The 21,396-nt window shown below is 39.4% G+C and overlaps 1 protein-coding gene across 16 annotated transcripts in view; it reads left to right on the top strand.

Annotated features, from left to right (window-relative positions):
- Nucleotides 1–9,457: 9,457 nt before the first annotated feature.
- Nucleotides 9,458–21,396, top strand: part of TCF4 (transcription factor 4) — a 369,074-nt gene continuing 357,135 nt past the window's right edge. For 4 of the 16 annotated variants that reach the window (XM_033238165.1, XM_033238146.1, XM_033238154.1 and 1 more), the window contains exons 1-2: nt 10,939–11,265; nt 13,889–13,961. In XM_033238165.1, coding sequence (XP_033094056.1) covers nt 13,889–13,961 — 73 coding nt within the window. In that variant the 5' untranslated portion in view covers nt 10,939–11,265. Of the gene's footprint in view, nt 10,002–10,673; nt 11,266–12,152; nt 12,245–13,125; nt 13,434–13,888; nt 13,962–21,396 lie in introns of those variants that run through there. The other 12 variants (XM_033238253.1, XM_033238271.1, XM_033238242.1 and 9 more) reach the window with 9 other exon arrangements.

Genomic DNA, 21,396 nt, shown 5'->3' with positions numbered 1-21,396 from the left:
GGATTTGATGGGAGACTGGAACCTGTGTAAGGCAACTGCAAAAGGGAAGTTGGATTGTGGAAGGAAATAGGTGAGAACAAATACATTGTAGCACAGATGCCCAGAAAGCTGGGAACATCTTCAACATTCATCTTCCCTCCCCACCAGCTGAGAAGCTTTGGGCATTATGTAGGATAGTCTTCACTCAGCTCCAAGTGTAGGCTTTGATAGATTTGAGCCTTAGGAACATAATTACTTAGGGATGAACGTAAACCAGTCATGACATGATTTGGGTAAAAGGCAAGTGTATTCCTAAAGTGGTCCAGTCTAACCTCAGCTGAGGCTTTAGTGTCAAGGTTCAGGGGGCACCAACAGCTATCTCCATCTAGAGGCAAACAGCAGAGTGTTTCCGTTTTTACTGGTAGCTATCTTGGTATCATGAGGGAGTTAGCCTGACCTAAAATTGGGCTGAGCTGAGAGAAAAGTAGAGAAACAAAGCTGGAGCTGTATTTGATGGCTCTAAACCTTTTTGGATTTGCAAGCCCTTTATGATTTAAGCCAGTTTGAATTGATTTTTCTATTGCTTCACAACGCTGATGGCTTTTCTGCTAACCTATACACAGCATTTCTTGAATGAGTTCTCTCGTTTTCATGGCCATAGCCACAGCCCTATTTCAGAATCTCATAAGCACTAGTTAAGTGAACTGCAGTAGCTTTCAACTGGTCTCTGCCTTCAGTTTCTTCTTACCTTTATTCATCCTCCATGTTGCTTCCAGAATGTTCTGCTCAGGCATATCTTATAACTGCTGCGATGTGATCATCCTAATGGTTCCATGCATTGTGAAAAAATGCCAATGGCCCATGTATACTTATGTAACAAACCTGTGTGTTCTGCACGTGTATCCCAGAACTTAAAGTATAATAAAAAAAACAGAAAATAGAAAACAGGCCTATGGATCCAAATTTGCTGAGTTTTAACAGTTTAGTCCTTTGGTTCTTCTCACAAACCCTAACAAGATCCTTACTCTCTGGCCTTCCCAACTTTGCCAGAGTTAATGCTTCAGCCCAGGACATTCTTCTCTCTGTCAGCTTCATGGGAGTACCACTTTTCTTTCCAGATTCAACTCTAGTCTCATCTCTTCTAAGAAGGTTTCTAAGATCTCTCCAGCTGATAGCAAAGACTCCTTGCATTATAGTGTTATGGCATGATTTTACCTCTTGATAACTCTCTGTATAGTTTGTCAGGGGTTTGGAGATTTATTTTTGTCTAGCCTACCCATTAGCATGTAAAGGCTGGAAGGTTAAGGGCCCCAGTTTTTCATCTTGGATGAATTCTTCATTGCCCCTTGCATAGTGCTTTTCATAGACAAACTGCTCTATGCCTTGTGTCCTCAATATCATGAGTCCTATGCTTAATTGGCTAGAGCAAAGACTTCCTTTAGGGAAGGATATGGAAATAAAGTTGGAGAAGTTAGGTGGGGGTGGGGTTGGAGGGCAGGTTTTGGAAGATTTTAAAAGCTAGATTAGATATATTAACTGCAATTATTTTATTGTGCTTGGGAATAGGCAAAAGATTCTCTGTTTTCCAAAATGTCTTTTATTCTTTCTACATTGTTTACTCTTTTTAAACCTTTATTATTTTATTTTATTTTATTTTATTTTTTTGAGACAGAGTCTTGCTCTGTCCCCTAGGCTGGAGTGCAGTGGTGCGATTTTGGCTCACTGCAACCTCCGCTTCCCAGGTTCAAGTGATTCTCCTGCCTTGGCCTCCCGTGTAGCTGCGATTGCAGGCACACACCACCACACCCAGCTAATTTTTGCATTTTTTTTTAATAAAGACAGGCTTTCACCAAGTTGACCAGGCTGGTCTCAAACTCCTGACCTCAGATGATCCAGCCTTTTTAACCATCTCCTTTTCTTTGGGGGAGAGGGAAGGAGGAAAGTGGCTCTTGGGTTTGAAATACCAAGCAATTTGTGAAGAAACAGAATGCAAAGATGATTAGCTTTGTTTTCTCCTCTCCATATGATCCCATAATAGGCTTCATGAATACCCTTGTTAGCAAAGCAGTGAGGCCCATTGCATTAGACTGTTCTCACATTGCTATAAGAAACTAGCTAAGTCTGGGTAATTTATGAAGAAAAGAGGTTTAATTGACTCACAGTTCACAGACTGTACAGGAAGCATGGCTGGTGAGGCCTCAGGAAACTTACAATCATGGCAGACAAAGGGGAAGCAGGCACATATTCACATGGCAGAGCAGGAGAGAGAGAGCGAAGCAGGAGGTCTACACACTTTTCAACAACCAGATCTCGTGAGAAGTCAGTCACTATTACGAGAACAGCAAGGGGAGTCCGCCCCCATGATTCAATCACCTCCTATCAGGCCCCTCCTCCAACACTGAGGATTACAATTTGACGTGATATTTGGGTGGAGACACAGAGTCAAACCATATCACCCATCTACTTGAGCAGTGGCTATAAACATTTTTTATGATAACCTAGTATGCATGTACTATACTGTATATTATACAACTGAAGCAAGACTTTTGTAAATCAGCAATACTCTTAATTGTTATGATGCATGTTAGTATTTTCTGTTATGCAATTTCACTTCAAACAAACAAAAAACGAAAAGTTGATCTAAATCAATTTCATGACCATTAAAGAAATGTGTTCTTCTCAGGCACATCTGATCACTGCTGTCACATGCATGATTCTAAAGGTTCCGTGCATTGTGAAAAAGAGCTAATGGATCCAAACTTCCTGAGTTTTAACACTTGAGTCGACATATGAAAAATGTGGCATTAAAGCATATATATATATCCTAATTACTGAGTTACAATTGTTGAATGAGCTAAGTGCTTTTGCTAGTATTTTATATTTAATCTGATATAATAATTTTATGACAGAGCATATACCCTTTTAATAGATGAGAAAAGGGAGGCTTAGAGGTACAGGTCCAAGGTCACAGAGCTGCATATGGCAGAGCTGAGATTTAAACAAAAGTAGACCAAACTTCTGCTTACAGCTCAGTGACATGTGCCACAGCTTTATGTGACAGCCAATGCAGAGAAGATTTGCATGTGCTGATTTTTTTTTTTTTTTTTTTTTGAGATGGAGTCTTGTTCTGTCATCCAGACTGGAGTGCAGTGGCACCATCTCGGCTCACTGCAACCTCCACCTCCCGGGTTCAAGCTATTCTCCCGTCTCAGCCTCCTGAGTACCTGGGATAGGCATGTGCCATCACTCCAGGCTAATTTTCATATTTTTAGTAGACACGGGGTTTCACCATGTTGGCCAGGCTGGTCACGAACTCCTGACCTCAAGTGATCCACCCACCTCGGCCTCTCAAAGTGCTGGGATTACAGGGGCGAGCCACTGCGCCTGGCCTGTATGTGCTGATTTTTAAACTTTCAGCACACGCAAGGGAAAATAAGACCACGGAGGTACAGACAAAATGCTCTCTAGCCTACAACTTCATTTCTTCTCTGGATCTCTATTCTGGCCCTAGAAATCTGCAAGTCCTCCAAAAAAAAAAAAAAAAAAAAAAAAAAAAAGACAAAACCCTTAAAATAGAACACTCAGGCTGCAACAGAAAAACAGTTTTATGATTAGGAGGAAACTTCTAGAAGGCTAGTACTAAATCTTTTTCAGTCTTCTTTTAATTACCAAAATTCCATGGACACTCAGAATGAAAGATTGTTAAAATTTTATTTTTTTCCTTTTCCTTTTCCTAAAGTCCCAAACCATCTAAAAGCAGGCAAAATCTAAATTCTACTCTGTATGTGTCTAGGTCTATTAAGGAAGGTTTATTATCTTAAACATCAATCTGTTATGTATGACTTGATTTCCAAAATTGCTTAATTTTCTGGGTCATTCCTGGAGGAATACTTATGCACTATGCAGTGTGTTGGGTCTTAAGGATACAAAGACCTGCTCTTCACCTTTGAAGAGGGAACATGCACTGAAAACAGAGAACATAATAAACCAATAATTGTGCACAGTGGGACCCATGTAGAAATAATGGTAGAAGGTGTTGAGGAAAGACAGTGAATTGAATCATAATCCTGCCAAGGCAGAATTTTGATTTTTCCTACTTTTAGGTGTTTTGGGGGTTTGGGAAAGGAAAAGGGGAAAATGCATCTTTGACAATCTTTCATTCTTAGTGTCCATGAAGTTACATTAATTTAAATAAGACTCAAAAGATTTAGTGGCAGCCTCAGAGAAGGCTCCTTCTAATCATAAAACTGTTTTCTCTGTTGCAGTTTGACTGTTCTATTTTAAGGGTTTTGTCATTTTTTTTTGTGGAGGACTTGCAGAGTGGGAGACTAGGGCAGGAATGGAGATCCAGAGAAGAAATGAGGTTGTCAGCTAGAGAGTATTTTGTCTGTACCTGGGTGGTCCTGCCTTCCCTTGTGTGTGCTGCAAGTTTAAAGTTTGGCACATGCAGATCTTTCCTGCAATTGGCCATGACCTAAAGCCATGGCGTATGTCACTGAGCTGTAAGGAGAAGCATGGTCTACCTATGTTTAAATCTCAGCTCTGCCGTATGCGGCTGCGTCAGTCTCCTCCTCTGTAAAATGTTAAAATGTTATAATAGTTAAGCAGTATGATGACAGCACCTTATATTGTATTAACAATAATGAAGACACTGTCCCCACGGCTTGGTAAAGTAAGGCAATTATCGTAGTTATACCTTTAGGGTCTAGAACTTAAGTGACAGGAGTCAGTAGCCTGCTGGAAATCAAACTCACCAGCAACATTTACTAACAATGACATCAAGCTAAAATGAAACCCCAAGAAAAACTGATTTGAAAAAATGTAAAAGTTGTACCCTTCAGGGTAAAGTGTGCATCTTGAGGGTACAGACAGATTATTCATTCATTTATTTAACAAATAGTTATTGAATACTTTATAAGTGCCAGGCACTGCAGAGACATGGAGTGCACAAGATTCATGTACTCTGGCATTGTGGAGTCTACAGTCTGATGATGGGCAACGTAAAAGGAAATGCATTATTCCCTAAGCTAATTTTATGGCAGAGAATAACACGATCGAGTGCTTACTTTAGACAGAATAGTTAGGAAGGTCTAGTTAGGAGGAGGTGATGTTTAAGTTGAGACCAGAAGGATGGATGACGTGGAGTTAACCTTGTGAACAGTGACAGAAAGAATTAACCAGCATATGCAAAGGCCCTGGGGTGTGTAGAGGACTCTGTGTCTCATAAATCTCTGGACTTCTTTCACACAAACTGGCTGAAGCTCTCCCCATCCCTCTTGTCAGCTGCCTTTCTGACTCAGACTTACAGTGTGAGTAGGGCTCCAGATTGAGGTCCTAGCTGGTTATACCCATTTGACATATCAACCTAAAAATATGCTGGGACAGTCTTCCCTTTCTACACATTTGCCACAGGTTGTATCTTGCTTACTGTGACTTAGCCATTCAATCAAGACTGCCCTTGACATTTATCTCATTCTGATTTTTTTTTCCCTACATTTTTGCCTCAGGTCCTGAGAGAATGGCTGCTGACACAAGGTAGATGCTCAAAAATTACTTGCTGCATCTTTGGATGAATTTCATTAGAGCATCAGACAGCTAATTTTTGTTGTTGTTTGTGGCTTTATTTGCTTGTTTATTTTAACATAGGTGGGACTCAGGGAGAACAAACTGGATGGAATTTGAAGGAGAATAGTAGGGCATTCTGGATTACCAGAGGGCTGCCTGGCTATGCTGCTCATTAACGACATGACCTTGGCCCAGTCATCCCACTTGAGCCTTGACATTCTCAACTACAAATGAGGGCTTTAGACCAAGTACCCTTGAACATATAATTTGTTTCTGTCTACGAATCCATGGGGTATAAATATTTGCCACTCCTTCCATACTACTGTGAAAGAAGCATTATCTTTGGGCATTAACTCAGCTCATGCCATAATGATGCCTTATATTTGACAGAAATTTGTCATTTACAAAGCACTTTCATTTACATTATCTCATTTGATTTTAACCAGTCACGTAAGGTATTTAAGATAGTTAAAAAAATTTTTTTTTATTTACATCTGACATAATGTGAAATTTGCCCAAGGTCACAAAGAGACAGAAAAGGGAATGAATGACACGTGTCTGTGCTGTTCCGATTATAGGTGGCACAATGAATCAGATAGGATCTCTATCATGTGGGAGTGAAGCAAATTTTTTTAGTTTACTCCCTAGAATAGCGGTCACTACTTTAGAAAAAAATGTTAATGACAGTTTGACAATGTTGAAAGGTAAAGAATCTTTTTTTGTATGAAGTTCTTTAGTAGTAAGGATCAGAAACATACTTAGGTCAACTCACCTGGGGAAGGGGAACATTGCAAGAATTAGCAATCTCATGGACAGGGGATACTGCACTCCTCATAGCAACTGGGAAATAATCTCTATGCGTTTCTTCCTAGGACTTAATTGTTTGTCTGCTTTTCTTGGAACTCCCAAGACTGCTCTCTCTTATCTGAAGAGCAGCTTCCTCTGCTTACTCATGGTTCTTGTTTCCCTATAACCATGGCTCTCACACGGCTTAGCTTGCTGGGACCAGGTCTGGCCCGCTGACTACAAGATGTGCCTGATCCATCACTCACCATAGGCTACCGTCAAGCTCTTCCTCTTTTTGTTCCTGGGGTCCAATCTGCTGGGGCTGGTGGGGATGGGGCAAGAAGGAGTCATGTGACACCCCCATCAAGTTCTACCTTGCTATGAACTGAATGTTTGTGTCCCCTCCAAAATTCAGTTGAAGCCCTAATTCCCAATGTGCTAGTATTAGGAGATGGAGTCTTTGGGAGATAACTAGGGTTAACTGAGATCATGAAGGGGGAGCCTCCATGATGGCATTAGTGTTCTCATAAGAAGAGGAAGAAAGACCAAAGTTTGCTCTTTCTCCACCATGTGAGAATTCAGTGAGAAGGTGATCATTTGCAAGCCAGCAAGAGAGCCCTCTCCAGAACTTCACCATGACGGCATCCTAATGTCAGACTTTGTAGCCTCCAGTGGTGTGAAAAACAAATGTCTGCTGTTGAAGCCATCCAGTCTATGGTATTTTGGCCAGTCTGAATTGACTAAGACAAACCTCTATATGAGGATTTATGAACAGGTTCCTAGGCAAGGGAGTTTGCAAATTGAAGAGACACCCCAAAACATACCTACTAACCCTCCTTTTTTATTTAAGTTTCACAGGATCGTCTTGGTTCTCCTTTTCTTAGGTGCCTCCAATCTTCTAAGTATAACTTATTCTCTGACAATTCTCTGACAGAATAAGTAGTTATTCTCTGACAATTAAGGAGAAACAAAAACAAAACCAAAAAAAAAAAAAAAAAGACAAAACACCCACATTTGTCTCTGAAATTTAAAATAAGAAGGGTGGTTCCATTGTTTTCTGATTGTAGGGTCAAAAAACAAACAAGCAACTAGACTAGCAATCAAATACCTTTAGATCTCAAACTTCATCCTATCACTGGTTTCTGGATGGATTATTTATTGCCCTTGAAATTCAGCGGAATGTGGCTGGGTGCAGTGGCTCACACTTGTAATTCCAGCACTTTGGGAGGCTAAGGTGGGTGGATCACCTAGGGTCAGCAGTTCGAGACCAGCCTGACCAACATGGAGAAATCCCGTCTCTACAAAAAATACAAAATTAGCCGAGCGGGGTGGCGCATGCCTGTAATCCCAGATACTTGGGAGGCTGAGGCAGGAGAATCACTTGAACCTGGGAGGCGGAGGTTACAGTGAGCCAAGATTGCGCCATTGTACTCCAGCCTGGACAGCAAGAGTGACACTCTGTCTCAAAACAAAATAAAACAAAACAAAAAAAGAAATTCAGCGGAATGAGGAGTCTTAAAAACCTAAAAGCTAGAAGGGGTTTTATCTAATCTAATCTCTGGATTTTACAGCAAAAGACATTGACAATAGGCCTTAGGTCACAGAATGACTAGAGGTAGAGTCAGTGGAATATTTCTCCTAACAACGTTTGTGATCTTTTCATTACATCATCTAAGCAGAGCCTGTAGGGGTTAACTCTGAGAATTGGGGATGATGCTTGTGATAATGCAGTATAAAGTAATGTCTACATGTAAGATATGATTCTAAGATGGGAACACGGAATCGGGATGGAAGACAGGAATCTTCACCATGTATGAATGTACAGGAAACCACCAATAAATGCCTTTATTCTTGTTCTGTAAAAACTTACATGTGAATAAAAGATCCCCGAAATCGATCTGAACTCTGTTATTGCCACAAACTTTTATCAGAAAATGGAGATTAGGATGTTCCCACTGCCAGATGGTATAGGAATATGGTTGAATGTGGACTATGATCACAGACTGGTTTCAACGGTGGGCTCTGTCACTCAATATAGTTGTGCGACAGTTAGGCAAGTTTGTACCACTTAGAAAACTTCTTCCCTGGGTCAAGCTACCCAATTTTACTTGCTTCTGTTGCCCAATATACAAAATAGGGTAGTTACACACACTCCATAGGGTTATTCTTAGGCTTAAAGTAACCAATATTTGTGAAATTATAAGAACAGTGTTTGGCATATAATAAACATATTATATGTGTTACCTGTCATTATTGTTACTTGCTTTTCTGTTGCAAGGACTGAAAGCTATTCTTCTGGAGTAGGGAAATTTCCATTTAAAATTCCATTGGCTAGGTTAGAGGTTTCAGTTGATTTAGTAACCAATTAGACATGGAAAGGAATTATTTCTTTCGCGGCGGTGGCTTCATCTTTATCTGTATCCACTACAAAATTCATAAAGTGGGCATTATTTGCTTTTCACAGACCAGAAAACAGGCTAGAGAAGGTAACTGCTTGGCCAGAAATGGAAGTTGAGTCAGTCGTGGCTAATGGTACAAACTACACTTGAGTCTACAAAGCAACAGATGAAGGTCTTCTCCAAGTGAAGACTTTCTGGACTTGTAAAGTCCTCACACTTCCATGGACCTGTAAGAAGATAGGGTGAGGGAGTTGGAGGAGAGGACCCACATCCCTCTTTCAGCCTAGGACCAACTTGGCTCAGAGGCCTTTTCCCGTACCACCCAAGGCTCCCTGAGAAACAGGGTCGGCTTGCTGTGAGGGACGTCGGCCCAGTCTTTCCCGAGCCTTCCTTAGGGAGAACTCGGGGGGGTCTCACTTCCCTGCAGAAGTCTGTGGAGTATAATTTGTAAATTTATGCCTAAACTACACTTTTGTGTCAAAGAGCAAGGACGGCCAAGAAGCGGCAACACGAATAAGAGCGTACGGAAATGGGGCCTGCGAACGACCTCGGCCTCGGGAACTCCCGCAGCTCCGCCCCACGCGCGACGCCCACCCGAGGACCGCCACCCGCCTCCGCTCCTGGAGGAGGCGTGGTCGACGCGCACCGCCATCTTGGACGCCTTTCTAGGAGCTCTGTTTACCACTCTATGGTCGCCCGCTCCCGCCCCGCCCCTTCCCAGTCATTGTCTGGAGGAGCAGCCGCGGCCGCAGCTCCTTCTCTTTATAAGCCCGCAGTTCCCGGATGTGAATGGATTACAATGTATCTTTCAGGGAAACCTATTATTATCAATGTGACTCCACGGGGGAGTCCATGGTGATGATGATGAGGAGGAGGATGATGATGATGAGACACCTCTAAACTTGGAACAAGTTTAATACTTGAGAGAAGAAGAAAAAAATCACCAACAAGATTTGTTTGAGGAAAAATTATAACTATCCTGTGTTGATTTTTGTTTTTTATAAACAATAAGAAAAAGTTGTTGGATTTTTTTTAATGATTTCTTTTTTGGGGGAGGGAATTTTGTTGCAGTTTTATGGTGGAAAATGCAAAAACCAGAGCCAGGTGCATAATCTTGTAATCTGTGGATATCCCTGGAGCAGGACTGAGTACCAGTTAAAATACTTTTTGGGGATACACATGTGAGATACTAAGTACTTGCAGAAGATTTTTGTCTATCTTTTTAAAGTCTCTTTCCTTGGAATATTGTGAGAATATTTGTGGCCATTTAAGGTAACGTTTCAATTTGCCGTCAGAGTAAACTGTTTGTAATTGAATTTAATTTTTAAAATGTCGATCCCGATGTTTTATTAAAACAAAAGGGACAACCTATTAAATAATTGCCAATGGGAAAAAGTGTGTGCATGCATTTTGTGTATGTACTCGCACATCTAGCAATACCAGGGTTTGTAGAATGTGTTTTTTTTTTCCAAACACACGTTAAAATAGCGTTATGTTGCATATACCGGATAAAGCACGCTTGTTATTACGAAACGATAGAATTATGAAGCTTAAATTTTATCCTAAAAAGTGATGTGAAAAAGTATGTTTTAAGAGCATGCAGGGCCTATAATGGTAAATGTTGAATTAAAAACTTACAGTGTTGGCGAACAGGGACTTAGCGTGCCTAGGAACTCAAGTGCAAAAACAAAACAACATCCACCCCCAAAAATTGTCCTTTTTTTTTCTCGAAGTTTGCAGTTATACTATTCTATGACTTAAAAGGGAGGGGAAAGAAAGTGTGCAATTCAGATTTCGCCCCCAACGCAAAACTACCGAAACGAAAATCTCCCCAGGAAAATGTGGCTTGATTTATAGACGAAAAAGAAAAATATTGTTCCTCTTGGCAAAGTCTTTTTGCATCACGTGTATTTGCAGCCTAGTATAAACTTGCTTTGCCGTGTGTGGATGTGTGAGTGAGAGGGAACGAGAGTAAGAGAAAGAAAGAAGTGAAGGGATGTAAACTCGAATAAATTTCAAAGTGCCTCCGAGGGATGCAACGGGCAAAAACTGAACTGTTCAGGCTTCAGATTGTAACTGACGATCTGAGGAAAAATGAGGTGCTCGATGAATTTTCGTTTGTATTTTTTGGCGAGGCGGGGGAGGTGTTGAGATTTTTTTTTTTTTTTCCCTTGGGGTGGGTGCGAGGGGGATGCATCCTAGCCTGCCCGACCCGGAGCAAGTCGCGTCTCCCCGCCGGAGCCCCCCCACCCATTTCTTTGCTGAACTTGCAATTCCGTGCGCCTCGGCGTGTTTCCCCCTCCCCCCTTCCCTCCGTCCCCTCCCCTCCCCGGAGAAGAGAGTTGGTGTTAAGAGTCAGGGATCTTGGCTGTGTGTCTGCGGATCTGTAGTGGCGGCGGCGGCAGCGGCGGCGGCGGGGAGGCAGCAGGCGCGGGAGCGGGCGCAGGAGCAGGCGGCGGCGGTGGCGGCGGCGGTTAGACATGAACGCCGCCTCGGCGCCGGCGGTGCACGGAGAGCCCCTTCTCGCGCGCGGGCGGTAGGTACCGGCGCCGGCGGGGCTCGGCGGGGCGGAGGCGCCCGGCGGCGCGGGGTTCGGGCTCGGCGGCCCCGCACGCGGCTCCGCGCCTCCAGCGCCGCGGGCTCCCGGCGCCCGGCGCTCCTAGAAGAGACACCCCTTCCCCTCCCGCCGCTTCCCTCCCCCTCGCCGCCGGCCCCCCCCGCCCCTCCCCGCGATGCCCCCTCGGAGGGACCGAGGACTTTGCCAGGGGCCTGACTTTAATTTTTATAACCCCTTTCTTTCACAAATTAGGGTGCTGGACAATTACAGGACCCGACCCTCCACTCCACTCCTCCCCACCCTGTCACCCCACCCCTCCCCCTTTGGACGTGTTTTCACTCCAGAGACGCTCATCTTTAATTTCTTGATAGCTACTTTGAAAAGCGGAGGGGAGTGGTGTGTGCGAGTGTGTGTGCCTGTGCGTGTGCGAGTGTGAGTGTGCGAGGGGGGTGGGGTGCAGGGTGGGGGGAAAGTTGAGACCGGATCGTTCTCAGTAGTTTCTCTTTTCTCTGTGATCCATTCATTTCTCGCTCTACCTCCTGTTGCATAAAATGATGCGCTGAAGAGCGGCTTTTTTTTTTTTCTTTCCCGGATTTGGTTTTACAGTGAATGTTACCAGTTTGATCGTCTCTTTGGAAATACAATATCGCTTTTTTTTTTTTTTTTTTGCTATTGCTGCCTATTCCATCTTAAAAAAACAAAACCAAACCCAACCCAACAAGTCTCCCATCCCTTCCTCCTTTCCACCTTAATCCCACCCGCCCCCACGTCCCTACCCCCAACCCCCCAGTCTCCAAAAATCCGATTGTGTTTTCTCCAAGGATTGGGACTGGATTTTCTGATTGCGGTTATTTCCATGTTTCTAGGTTTGTGTGATTTTGCTAAAATGCATCACCAACAGCGAATGGCTGCCTTAGGGACGGACAAAGAGCTGAGTGATTTACTGGATTTCAGTGCGGTAAGAAAGAACGGTGGAAACTAACAACAGCTGTGAAAAAAAACAAAAACCCAAACACTTCAGCTAGAAACCAGTAGGAATCCAAAGGACAGTAATAATTTTTAATTGGCTGAACCCTTGGTAAATATGAAGGTCTTTTTGACAAGTTTTTAACTATAATTTTGGGGTGTGATGGAAGATTCAGGCTTTTTGTTTTTTTGAGTTTTATTACTGGCCTTCAATTCCCTACCCACTAATTACCCCAAATAATGGAATCTCACCCCAGTGGAAAGCAAAAATAGACACCCCTAAAACTGTATACCACCCCTAAAACTTGGCCATGTCTGAACATTGAGACTACTGATACTTTGCACACTACTCTTCCTTTTATTTATTGTTTTTGGAAATGGCAAATAGAAAATAGGAGACCCAGTTGTCTCTTTAAAGTTTTAAGCTGATGATGCTTTGGATTAGTAGGACCTGTTAGTTACATCTTACCTCCTAGTTACATCTTTTCCTAGGATTCTTAAAACTAGTGTGGATATGCTGAGCATACATTCTTTAGAACCTTTTGGACTGTTTTGGTAAATTTCGTAGTCGTGGCATCAGCACAAAGCGGAACTTAACACACTTGTGGAGTTTTACGGCTGTACTTGGTCCTTCTCCATCCCTCTGCTTCCCTTTCCTAAACCAAGTCCCAGACATGTCAGAAGAATGAATTCATTTTTAATGCTAGATGAGTTTGGTGTAAGATGCATTTGTAAAGCAAAATGAAAAGAATCCACAAAACATACAAAATCCAAACCGCCTTCCAAGTGGGGCTCTTTCCTGCTGCTGCTGCTGCTGCTGCTGCTGCTGCTGCTGCTCCTCCTCCTCCTCCTTCTCCTCCTCCTCCTCCTCTTCTAGACCTTCTTTTGGAGAAATGGCTTTCGGAAGTTTTGCCAGGAAACGTAGCCCTAGGCAGGCAGCTTTGCAGCCCCCTTTCTGCTTGTTGCACTTTCTCCATTCGTTCCTTTGCTTTTTGCAGGCTCTGACTCAGGGAAGGTGTGCATTATCCACTAGATACGTCGAAGAAGAGGGAAACCAATTAGGGTCGAAATAAATGCTGGAGAGAGAGGGAGTGAAAGAGAGAGTGAGAGTGAGAGAGAGAGAGAGAGAGTCTTGCTTCCAATTGCTCTCCTGTTAGAGACGAAATGAGAATTTAGTGCAGGTGGCACTTTTATTTTTATTTGGGTTCACGTATGACAGGCAAATCCTGTACGAGATGGAAATGGACATTGCCACGTTTATGGCCAAGGTTTCCAATATAAAACAAACAACTTTTTTCTTCTCCTTGGTGAAACTAGTGTTTTTCTAGAGAGGCTGCTGGCCTCCAACCTGAATCTTGATAACATTATGGGGACTCTGTTTGTTCCAAATGTAGTAGTTCTGCTTGGCCATCTAATGAACCTGAGGAAAAAGAAAGAACAGAGTGATAATGGGGGCTGGGGGTGGGATTCGGAACGTTGTTTCTCTTTTAGTTTTAAGTTGGATGGTGATGTATTTTACTAAATAAACCCTTAGCATAAACTCTAAGCTGTTTGGTAACAATATGAAAGATCTTTGAGGAGCTCTGAAGGCACAAATGTCTTATTTTCAACTGTAATATTTCTTCGTTTCTTTTAGATGTTTTCACCTCCTGTAAGCAGTGGGAAAAATGGACCAACTTCTTTGGCAAGTGGACATTTTACTGGCTCAAGTATGTAAATTCTTTTCTTAGTGTGAAGTTAAACGTTTTTGGCTGTTTATTTACTCAATTATATGTTTCTGGCTCTGTTGAAGTGTTCTGAAAAAGTCATTGAATTTTAGCCTATAATCATATGGTTATTGCATTACCCATCAGTGGTATATCTTACACAAAATGTTATCTTGTGCAATTAAAATTAGGTCTTTTTTTTTAAGTCAGGGAAACTCTCTCAAAATTCCATCACTTAATTTAAAAGCAATTTTCTAATGCAGTTGTAATCAAACACATGAAGATAAGACCAGTGTTAACATGGGGAATAAATTAATGTTTCCTATTTGAAAATAAGGGGAAAAAAATCTCTAACATTCATAAAATGGGAAAATCCCTTGTAAATAATATCATTTATTAGGTACTGTACACAATTAACCCTTTTAAAGAAATGAACACTTAATTCTGCAAATGAATGCTATGTAGTAAACCATAGCTGTAAATAGCCTCTTGCTAATCTTAGAGGCTAAATATGAATTCACTTATATTTAAGATGCCATTATTGATGCTTTAGCTGTTTCTTTTCCCTAATGATTTACTTGTGCAATGAATTTTTACTGTATTTAAAGTTGCAAATCTGGAAGGACTTTTACGTTTTATAAATGAAAGATCTTTGGGTGATGCTTAAAAAAGACGCTAGCACTATTCACAAAGGAACCTGTGTGCACAGTGATTATCTGGCATCTAAGGAGGGGTTTATTACAGGGCTATTTGAATATCTCTTATTAAAAGTGCAGAGTGAAAATATTCATTTAAAATGTATTTTTTTAATGCAATGAATTTCAAATAAGAAAAAGTTATACATCGTTGCCTGCTGTCCTTTAAGTCCGAGGCTTTAATCCATTTATGCTTATTAAACAGCTGTAGTGTTTTAGGAGTTCTGGCAATGGTATATAACAGTACATTAGGCCGAGTACTGTTCTTAAGTCAGACTGGTAAATGTTGACGTCTTTTTGCTGTGAGATGCCAGTGGAATTGTCTGTCAACTATGAATATAATTTAACATCTCTTAATATTCGTTTGGTGCTATAGCAATGAAAGAAGTTTGTTTGCTTATGTGATTTGTGTAATTGTTATAATAAAACTAATGACTTTTAAAAGTTGTTCATTTCCAAATAAGTTCCTACCCCTTCTATTGCCCACCTAAGTTTAGGGAATTTGTGTGTCTGTAACTTGTTTTAAAAAATGTGAGATGCCTGTTGTATTTTTATTTTAGTTTTTTGATACACATTGATTAAAAGGACCACTGACAGACAATATGTTTGTGTTTTACTATCCTGGACCTTGTTATGTTTTCCACTTAGGGACTTGGGACAGTTTTTATATTAGTATTATATCTTTAAATTTCTGTGTAGTATCCTCTCTGCAACTTTTAAGATGGAAAATATGAATATGCATATTTGACGTAAAGGTAAGGACAAGTATCTTTTGTGGGCAAATTAATTTTTCATGTTAGACAAGATCAAAACTGTAACTATCTTTGACAGTATTTTTTTATGACAACTTAAAAATGTGTATTCAGTTTAAATCTAAAAGTAGCTTATGTCAGGCACAGAGATAGACTACTTTTAAAGTCAGTGCTAAAAAACTAGTTTGCAGTGTTGTGAAAACATGCATTTATAATAAGTATGTTACTTTAGATATCATTTAATAAAGTAAGGTGTGTAGAAATATGAGATTGTGTTACATTTAAAAAGACAACTGTATGTCTGATCCATTTTCTATGTTCACATTTAAATAAAGTTCTTGTTGTGATGTTTAAATGTTTATAGAGAGTACAGGCTCTATAAGTTGAATATGTATTAATGCATTTTGGTAAGTGATCATGTATCAACACTTACACAGTTCTTAAGACAGTCTCTCTCTCTCACACACACACACACGTTCATGCATGCAAACCTGGAGAGAGACTTCACTCTTAGTAAGTTATGTTATACTACTTCTAATGCATACACAGTGATTGTTTTGAAGGTGTGGAACTTTAAGTTACGTTGTACTAGAAGTGGTGTTTTCAGTACCAAATGTTTACTTGTAAGGGTAAAAAATGTAGTCTCTTTTATTCTGGCTGTCTGATTGAGAATGCAGGGTATTAATTTCATGTAGTATGATGGTGATTATAATATATAGGGTACAGATTGGAGTGTTCAGTTTTCTTCTATCAAGATATATTTGAACACAGGGCTATTAGTTAAGAAAACAGGTTGTATTTCCACTTAAAAGACTTAAATCTTTTTAAAAAGCGTAACACATTTTAAAAATCATGAAAACTGCATTTTGCCCTTTAATTGGTAGGATCAACTAGGAAACTTTGGAGAGAGAAATAATTTTCTGAATTTACTTCAAGTTAATATCCATTGTCTTGAGTGGACTCAGATGTCCCTTTCATGGGTTGCTTTGAAACTTGGATTTAGGAAAAAAAAGATCTCAACTATAAGTAAACTATTCCTATTTGAAAAATCAGTTATAGTTTTTCAAAGTGAGGCATGGCAATAATTCATGCTTAGAGTTCCCAATAGCTTTTGATTCCATTAATACAGGATGTTCCATAGTGATTTGCAATGTGAGAATAAAAATAAAGTGTGGCCATATTCCCTTTAATCTTTCATTTCACAAACATGGTTTTTCCTACCACCTTAAGAAATGGTGAGGCTGCTAGGGAGAATGGAATGTAACCTGAGCTATAGCCTGACATTCCCAGGGAGCATTTTTCACATGAAAGGCTTTTGTCAACCCAGGAAAGGACTAGCAGTTTTTGTTTGATGTTTGCAGGTGTTCAGCAGAAAGCACTAAAACAATTCAGCCATGATGGTTCAGAGCTTCGATGACCTTAACAGGGAAAATTGGTGGGCTCTGGAATTATTTTTAAGAAATAGTTGTAACCTATATGGTAACTTAAACAAAGGGATTTAATATCCGTTATATCATTGATCTTAAAACAAATTAAAAGCATCCATATGCTTGGATGATTGGAAAGTTATTCTCATTGAAAAGTAGGATGCCTAAGTTACCAAAAAAAGAAAATCATGTAAACAGTCTATAAGTTATTGATGAGTATGGGCTTAATTTTCTGATATAGCAAAAGGGCAGTTTATTTGGTTACCTTTGACTCCTGTGAGGAAAAGATAAACATACTAGCTTTGGCATCTTTTGAAACAGTCATTTTAAAGTTGGGCCACTAAAATGATGTATTCTAAAGAACTTGTTAGATCAGGCCTGGTCACATCTGTTACATGTATTTACTGGGGGTCTATGACAGATACTACATCTTTCTCCTTTAGTTTAAAAGTTGAGCTTTTCCCCCTGTAATTGTTTAGTTTTACTGAGGTGTTCAGGTATTGTGAAAAGATTGTCAAATGAACGAGTGTTTGAACCAGAGCAGCATTAAAACACACCACATCTCTGTAGTGGGTCATTTTTGGAAGAGAAAAGTATTGCCTGAAATTTACGTAAGGTAACTAACCTATATCCAAATGACACAAAAATGATATGCCAATTTAGTGAATTCATTGAGGTGGAAAAAAATCAATCCGGTGGGTAGTTTTGTATGATACAGAAAATTCACATGGTCACATCCTGAATTAATTTTGAGTTCATAGTGATGGCATGAAAAAAAAATTGGTTTCCCCTTAAAGGTATTTGTTGAGAGCTGCTTAATATTGTGTGTGTGTATATAAGTGAGTGAAAACACCCTTAATCGTAAATGGTATGATTCATAAGGGAGCTGTGGCTTTTTGTAAAGGGCAGAGTAATTTAACAGGTTAAAAGAAGTACAGTGGCATTAAACCCATTATGTTAGAATCATAGAATTTTGGGCATAGAAACCCTTTAGAAATGTTGCCCAGTGCCTTCATTATTACAGGCAAAGAAAACTGAGGCCCAAGATAAGGAGTTCCAAACTGTGCTTTTTTATTTGTTATTTTAAAAAACAAGTTTTTATTTGCTAATTCTCTATAGCCCTGCAAATCCTTTATTGGAAATAATCGTGGTCTCACTGCTGTCTTTCTGTCATTTGTACTGCGTAATGGGGCATGAGGATTAGTGTGCTGATAGTTGTGCATATAAATGCTTCTGTATGTGCATGTGCTTTCTGAAAACTTCTTTAGGTTTGGAGCTGAATTTTGGATTATTGATCATTCTCTTTTGCCTGGTCTTCCCTGTGACTGTTTTGCATGATGTTGGGTAAAATAATAGTGTGGGTGAGCATGTCATAGTGCTTCTCAGTGTGTTGGAGAGGTGTGCTGTGTACCTTATACCTGTTGTATTTTTTAAATCCTCACAAGAACCTAGTGAGATCCAAGGATTACTACTATTCTCTATTCATAGCTGAGGAAACAGAGAGATGTTAAACAACTTGATTTTAAGGTAGCCAATAATGAAATTAGGTTTTAACCTCAGGTTTGTCTAGCTCAAAGTCCTGAGTTCTACACACACACACACACACACACACACACACGTCAGACAGCTCATTTTTTCAAGATTATATAGGCAAACAATGTGATATTGAGGTTTGGCACGAAATACTATCCATGATCTGTAGGGTAGATAGCATTTTAAAAAACGTACTTAATGTAATGATGTAAACCATACCCATTGTTTTTCTTGCCTTTGTATCCAAATAAGCTACCCTTCTAATTTATGACAGATTTCAATGTGACTAAATATGTCCTTCACCTATCTTTATTAGTTTTACCAAGAAAATACAGTAGATATTTAAAAAGTTGTGCTTTCATTCTATTGTAAGTTGATAGTCTACATGGATGCCAATGAAAACATGTTTTTATGTAACTAATCAATTCAGAATTTGAGGTAACCAAGCCTGATGTATTAATATGTAAAAAATAAGGATCTCTTGTCTTTAAATATAAAAAAGTTTTTCAGTTTGTTGTTAGATCTTTGAAACCTAATATTCAAGAACAATAACCTAAATTCTATCTGCATCACTAAAATAAGCAGTTTTGAAGGTTTGATATGTCTGTTACCAGACATGTGCTTAAAATGTTACATTTTCTAAATTCAGAAGGCAGAAGCAGTACTCTATTTGACACTGACTTAAGTAAATAAAATGCATTAAACAAGCGTGGGGATCCAAGAACTGTTGAAACTGAAATGCTTAACATTTTTGACAGCATCAGCAAATTATCCTTACCCTACTATTGTAATGAGGAAATCACTTAAATAACAGATGAACAGCCAAGTCACATAAACATATATAATAGAACTATGTAATGAAAGTTTATGCTGTTAATTGCTCGAATCTGTCTTAAATGCTTAGAATCATGGAGCAGTAAAGACTGTCATATAAACAGTTTTGTTTTGAGCTTAAAATTATTCCTTTTTGCTTTCATCTGCTATGATAAACAAAGTAATTTTGTAAGCTTTAAAGATCAAACATTTACTCCTAATGGTAAACTACATTTTATATTGGAAGTTTGCAACCTCGTCCAAGTCATAGAGTTGAGTCCTGGTGGCCCCAGGCCTGTGATTTTCAACGTTTAGTATTATGATGCTATTTAGATCTGTTCCCATAAGCCAAGATAACAGATCTTAAGTTGCCTAATAAGGAACATGGTGTGTTTTGAAATGTTCTTCAGTTTACAAGTCTGAAACCAAAATGTTCTTGGCCAAATCTTTAGAATCTATACGTATGTTGAATAAGTCAGATTTTATACAGACATAGCATGAAAATGAAGCTAAGTAGGAACAGAAAAATCTGCCCTTTCTTTATTATTATTATTTTTTTGTATTTTATGAGCTATTTTTTATGGCCAGGTGTTCTTCCAAGTTAATTAGATAGTGCTAAGTATTAGAAAATGTAAAATAGGTTATAGGTTTTTTAAAATGTTATTTTTGTTACTGGTTTGTTATTACTCTGGATAAAATTTTCACAACTGACCACCAGGTTTATTAGCTTATATGTGAGCTATCCATTTTGTACATTCGTGAGCCAGTTGACTAGGAATAAGGTATGCGCCTGGGTTTTGTGTGGATACTTTTGACCCATATCTCTCCCAATGCTTAGGAGAGAGACGTAAGAGAAATAATAATTTAATCTTTGGAGAAGATTAACACTTTTTTATAAGTTAGATACAGTTAAATATATATATTTATATTAGACTTTCAGGAATAGTGAAAATGTTGAAAAGGTTGTCATGTTTACTTTCATTTCAAAGATAAATAAGGGCCCAGTTAATCAACATATCAAATACCCAGGTGTGTTTAAAATCAGTTTTATGTGGATGAATTTCAGGGCTGTAAGAAAGTATTTTATTTAAAGGTGCAGCCACACGATTGATTGTTCAAATGGATGCTTTTGTACTTTTGTGTGACAATTCACATTTAATGAATGACTTTCTAGACTGGCACTGGTGGTAATTACTATATGTAATTTATTAACTGCAATCCATTGTTGGATGTGCCTTTATTGATTTGTTTTGCAAACACCCCTTCACACGTGCAGCAGTATTTGTGCAGCCGTATTTGTACGTTACTTTTTAAAGAACCTGTTTCACTTGCTGATGCTGACATTGCCTCTAAAAATGTTAGTTTATAAATTCTCCTGTGCTAGAATGCCTCTTTGATCCGAGTAATTTTAGCTGAAATACAAAATCCATCAACTTTTCTGTTATAAAAAATTAGCATTCAAATTCTCAGGGAATCCCAAAGTAATGACACAGTTTTGTTTTTCAAGTGAATAATTTATGGAAATTTACATTTACAAGATACTTTGGAGATGCTCTATTATTTTTTAGGTAAGTAGCAAAGGCTTGGGAGGGTTAAAAGTCTTTTGCCCAAATCATGCAGTTGGTTATTGGCTGTAATAGGACACAAATACACATGTCCTGACCCTCTGGTCAAAGACCTCATGCTGCTTTTAATTAAGGCTTGGACTCAATTCGATGGTACCAACTGTATATTTCTTAAGAAGGGGAAAATGTGTATAATCTACCATTTCTGAAAAAAATTATTAAAAACTGAGATTGTGAAAGATGGAAGTTGTCATCCAGCCCACTTGTCATCACGTGTTCTAATTTGGCCAAGGCAGTTGACAAATAACTGTTAAAATGTATTGTGTTATTAAAAATAACAAAGTAAGACCCATGATTAAATATCAGGGCTGTAATTTAATCTTGGGGGTTCTGGTGCTGTTCATAAACCATTTGGCTTTTTTCTGTAACAGATGACGTCAAAATCTAGCTTGATTGAATTATGACCCTGGGTTACAGCAGCACCTGCTGGTGCCTCTTTACTTCATGGCCTGTCAGCATTTCCATTACAAACTTTTTTTCTCTGACATTTTAAACTTCAAATAGTTAAACTGGACTGATGATTGGCATACAAACTTTCTGCTCCTTGGGAAAAGACCACTTGCTCAATAAAAACAGAGAAGGTGCTGACAAAG

The sequence above is a fragment of the Trachypithecus francoisi genome, unplaced genomic scaffold (genome assembly GCF_009764315.1).
Source record: "Trachypithecus francoisi isolate TF-2019V2 unplaced genomic scaffold, Tfra_2.0 Contig01474, whole genome shotgun sequence".
Taxonomy (NCBI): domain Eukaryota; kingdom Metazoa; phylum Chordata; class Mammalia; order Primates; family Cercopithecidae; genus Trachypithecus; species Trachypithecus francoisi.
This window is presented reverse-complemented; position numbering and strand designations above follow the sequence as displayed.